The sequence below is a fragment of the Saccostrea echinata genome, unplaced genomic scaffold (assembly GCF_033153115.1).
Source record: "Saccostrea echinata isolate AGI-Se365-2 ecotype Australia unplaced genomic scaffold, CSIRO_AGI_Sech_v1 ptg000045l, whole genome shotgun sequence".
NCBI classification, from domain to species: Eukaryota; Metazoa; Mollusca; class Bivalvia; order Ostreida; family Ostreidae; genus Saccostrea; species Saccostrea echinata.
In genome coordinates this window covers 115,083-120,135 of record NW_026889794.1, presented here as the reverse complement: position 1 = coordinate 120,135, position 5,053 = coordinate 115,083, and the positions used below count along the sequence as shown (strand labels likewise).

General features: G+C 37.1%; 1 protein-coding gene across 1 annotated transcript; it reads right to left on the bottom strand.

The window, feature by feature from the left end:
* LOC133201588 (dentin sialophosphoprotein-like) lies at positions 1 to 4,579 on the bottom strand. The gene is made up of 2 exons (XM_061337383.1): positions 4,475 to 4,579; positions 1 to 1,676 (listed from the first exon to the last, which is right to left on the bottom strand). The coding sequence occupies exon 2, from the start codon at positions 1,648 to 1,650 to the stop codon at positions 1 to 3; it is 1,650 nt and encodes a 549-aa protein (XP_061193367.1). The 5' UTR covers positions 1,651 to 1,676; positions 4,475 to 4,579.
* Between the last annotated feature and the right edge of the window lie 474 nt (positions 4,580 to 5,053).

Sequence of the window (5,053 nt, the reverse complement as noted above, 5' to 3'; positions counted from 1 at the left end):
TCAATGAAAAGCATCTGTTGATTTTCCATGGTTCATATTGTCAACGTTGATTGCAAAATTTTGAGATATGGCTGCTAAAATACTATTTTTTGAGTCTAATCTCCGAAGTCTTTCCTGACGGATGATTTCGTTTGCGTCTGTACTCTGTTCTTGTACGAGTTGACTAAGTGCTCGCTGCCTTGCTGTTTTAGAGAAAGCAAGAGCAGCTCTTAAAACCGTTGTCACGGAAACCAAAGACTTTGATGATGGTATATTGGCATTGTCTGCACAGACAAATTCCCGCCATTTACTAGGTCGTCGCTGTCCATTGGAATCCAGACTTAAATCACTCATGCTACTGTAAACGCTACTACCAGGAAAGTAGTCCCTGCTATCTGACGTCACTGTGCTTCCGCTTAAGTGACGTTGTCTTGAGGAAGATATTCGTGCTCTGCGAGAATTAGATAAATCGGATTCAGAGTCACTTGTGTTTACATCACTAGAATTTGAGTACTTCATTTCACCATTTTCATGTATAGATTGCATTGGAACTGTTGACGAGTTTTTCCTTTGCTTGGCTGACTTGCACCTTTGTGCTTTGTCGGAACCAAGTGATTCTGAAGATATTCTGTTTTTATCGTAAGTGGTTTTTAGAATACCGTCCTCAGGAATGGGTTCAGTGTTTGGTCCATCGTTCAATCTTGATAATGACACACGATGGTGAAGTTTTCTGTGCGTTTGCTTACTAGAACCGTTTTCAGAATGACTTTCCTCTTTTATACTCTCCGGGTTTTCTTGTGGTGAATTTTTCACATTTGTTATACTTTGAGAAGATAAATGTAAACTATCGACATCATCTGTTCCATCTGAATCAAAGTCGCTACCAGAGTGATGATGTCTATAAAACTTGGATCTCAAAGGTTTCAAAAGCACTACATTATCTTTTGTTGATGTTCTGCACGCTGTTGCAGTCGAAGGCCTTTGAGGTAAAGGAAGGGAAGCACCTCTTCCCCTTTTTACTGACGATACTGCCGTATGGGGTCTTTGTTTGGATTTCTTTTGAACACCTAGATCGATTTCACTTATGGAGCGACAGAATTTCGCCGATCGTATTCTTTTTACATTATCTTTATCTAGTTTAAAGTCCTCTTGAGAAAACAACGATTTGTAGCTATCCATGATACTCTTAGCCATGTGCTTTGGATCAAATGCCAGATCTTGAATAGATTCATCGTCAGAGAAAACATTGTCTTCATATACCTCAGTATCGTAATCTGATACATCATTACCTTGACGACGATTATCGCTATTCGATGTTCGATGACTTGATAATCGATGCGAACTCCACGTTCGTTTCCTCTCCTCCTCTTCTTGAGAACGCCATCCCATTAATCTTTGTTCACTAAGTCGTACTCCCATTCGATATACAGGTGCACTCAGATATTCTGTATCTCCCTTGCCAGCCGGAGGGATGCCTTGATCACTAAATCCAGAGGTTCTCCGAACAGCGTCCAAAGATTTGGCAAATGCTTCCTTCTCTCGGTCAATTTCCAAGGCTTTGCACCATTTCTCTTTATCATATATTTTTAATTTTCTCTCTAGTTTAACTTTTTCTAGTTGATTTCGTCTGTCGGCTTTGAGAAACCTCTCATTCGACTGCTTGGAGGGCATTTTTAAGTTTTTTCCTTCTGAACGTTCTGTAATTTAATAATTTAAAAAAAAACAATGAATAAATCATGGTTGACATAGTATCCAAAAATTTAAGCAATACATGTATGACAGGTACATCTGTAGCGTGGAAAACCAGGGGTGTGCAATTACCATCGCCCGACGCCTGGGGCTACCAATTTTAGAGGTCGGGCTATCATAAATCTATACTTTGTTGGCCCGTCGGGCTAGTAAATTTAAAACGAAAATATGAGTATATTTACGTCGACTGAATTGATGTACGAATTAACTTTGTTGTAAAATCATAATCTTAAATTCGTTTTAACCTATATGTATTGTGTGTTGCTATCGCCAGTTGTTTCAGTGACAATTATAGTCGACAAGTAATAGCTTTTCAAAAAGCTTGCCTGACTAATCAATCAATATCTATGGAACGTATATGCAAGAAAGGTGCTAAACGTTTCCGTCATCAAGGAGCAACATAGTTGCGATACTTCATTAGTTTACACAAGATGTACAATTGACTTTCTCAAATGTCATAACTAAATACTACAAATTAACGAATATCTAAGATATGCCACTATTTGGTCATTTATTAGTTAGCCCACGGGCTGACTAGTTACGTTGGGATGAAACTGCAAGTGCGCTAGCGTAGATTATAATCAAAGGCGGATCCAGCACCGGCACGCCGGGCGTGCGCCCCCACCCCCCAACCCCAATTAATCCCCCGTTTGAAATTTTTGTATGTAGAACTTATGTTCATTATCCTAAAATCAAGGAAAAAACACTTATTTGTAAGAATTCGTCAGCTTCCGGGGCTTCGCTCCCGCACCCCCGTCAGGGCTTTGCCCTGGACCCATGGGGGTTTCAATACAGCCCCCAGACCCCCTGCCTTCTACTGCGCCCTCCCGTTATGAAATTCCTGGATCCGCCACTGATAATTCTGGGGAAAATAGTTAGATGATTCGTTTTAAAGAAATTCATATTACATGTACTCTCATACTAGAGGGCGCGCTTCTTCATGCACACTCATGCACACTTCATGCACACTCAGTGATAGATTGATGAGACGGCCTCTATTTACAGACTGGTCTGTTTTCCGTCGTTTTCGACGACGAAATTAATTATGAACAGTTTTAACTGGGAAAGTTGTCTTGAAGTGTTTGAGACAAAAATGCTCCAATGCTACTCTAGAAATCAAAGTAAATGACCTGTACACTTTATAGCTAGCGCAAAAGAAGATACTAATAACCCCCCCCCCCCTCCGAACAAAACTCACGCGATGATGGTCTTACCATATACATGTACATGTATTATAAATGAGCTTAAAATACATCTTTATATACAGTTTTGAAATTGTTTAGTTTTTCTTTTCAATCGATTTCAGGACCTTTCTCATATTTATAATAACGTGCTTTTTTATGAAATGAAAACCAATACAGATCATGATGTCTTCTTCATTTTGCGGATTTTTTACTTAGAACCTTACGGGAGTGAAGCCCATTCCTCTACGGTTACTGACCTACACGCTTGTCACTGTATTAAAAGGAAACCCTTGTTCATCACAAAGCATGAAATAATATGCTACTCGCTGACTTTCTAAGCATTTCTAATTATTAATAAATGTAATAATGAAAGAAAGGCTAGGTGGAAAACAGACTGAATCGAGAAGGGATGTCCCATGTACTAGGTGGAGGGAGTTCGTTTATGATTATGGGATAAATAGTAAGAATAATCAGCAAATCAATTGCTTTAGTGTTGCCTGTCCATTTACAATGTGTTCTCTTTAAAAAATGAGATAAAATTTACTGTTAATAAAAAATCTGGAGCTTAAGAATCATGTTAAAAGAATAAACTTTATTTATTTCCATAGAAGTTATCACACCCATTCAATAGAACAACCCAAGAAAAAGGCGCGAAGATAATTTACATGTGACATTTGGCGCGAAATGATTGTGTCACCCCTTTCGTAGAAGGCAAATGGACTGATCCAGTAGTTTAGAAACGCAGAAAAAATGTTACACGGACATGTCCGTACAAAGAATCGCAAAGAATAAACATTTGCATGCAAAAAACTGAAGGAATTAAACACATCATTATTTTGCATCAGTTATATGATTCTTTCTTCTGCAAACTGTATTTGTTTAAATGCAGGTATCAAATTCCGATGTAAATCAGCTTGCACAAAATCTAGTTCATTAAGAATGATCGCTTAGTTTCGGATCCCAGAAAAATTAATCCTTATACTGCCTGACGCACGTGGCGTCAGGCAATAAAAATAGGGAGAAGTACCTGACATTAACAAAGCGCAAAACCAATATTTGTTTTATTCATTTCAACTTAAATGTTTTTTATTTACTTTTTTGTTATATTTATACATGTATTGTTTTCGGTAGTTAATGGGCTAGTGACTGGCAACCTCGGGCTAGTAACTTGCTTACTGCCACTAGCCCGACGGGCTAGTAACTAATTTTTGTAATTGCACACCCCTGAAAACTATAAAGTATGTCTATGGCGTCCACCCCCTTGTTTTCAAAAATCATCACATTGATATTATAGATTTAAAAAATTAGATTTTAAATACGTGTATTATGTGACACGTATAGAATTGTGCGTAAATTCCTTGAAAGAAATTATTTTGAAAATCTGAAGAAGAAAAAACATCTCAATTGTGAATAACAGCAAAATTATCTCAGTTAATAATACGTGCAACACATAAAAGTATATTAAATATCATGTAAATATGCAACCAATAATCTTAAAAATAGCGTAATAATTTCGAAAATTGCCATAAAAACCACCAATATTCAAAATATAAGATTCTTACCGGTTATAGTGTTCTCTACATTGTCAGCTGTTGTAGTTTTGACATCACAGCACTCACATGTAAAAGGTTTTTACTGACACAAAGCCATGCTCCGCTGTGACTTCCAATCTGTAAAGGTCCAGCATTCTTTATATATAGACCCACAACTCAATCTTTGAATATAACGCTTCCTTGAGAAATTAAACAACTTGTTTAAACATTACAAACCTTTGTATAGTATAGCGTTTGAAAGAACAGAAGATATTGCCGAGTACATTTAAGTAAGACGGATAGCGATAAAACATTTACATTTTTTATCCTTTCCATACAAAAGTATTATTCCTTTCACGGTGCCTTTAATACAGATTTGTATCGCGATTGAGTCATGTCTTATTATCTAGTTGAGTGCTACTACTTTTTTTGTTAAAAGCAATGTTACTTGAAGGCAATTTTAAAAATTTAATTGGAATAGATTGACAGTATGAAAAGCCAAGCTTTTAAAATCGCTCTCTTCCGGCGTACTACATGTTTGTGAAAAAAAAATTACCCATGACTTCTTGTACACAATGGGAGATTATCGAAATTTTAATCTCTGAAAAG

Excerpts from the sequence above, each read along its gene's own strand:
- LOC133201588 (XM_061337383.1), bottom strand. The coding sequence starts at position 1,650 with ATGCCCTCCAAGCAGTCGAATGAGAGGTTTCTCAAAGCCGACAGACGA.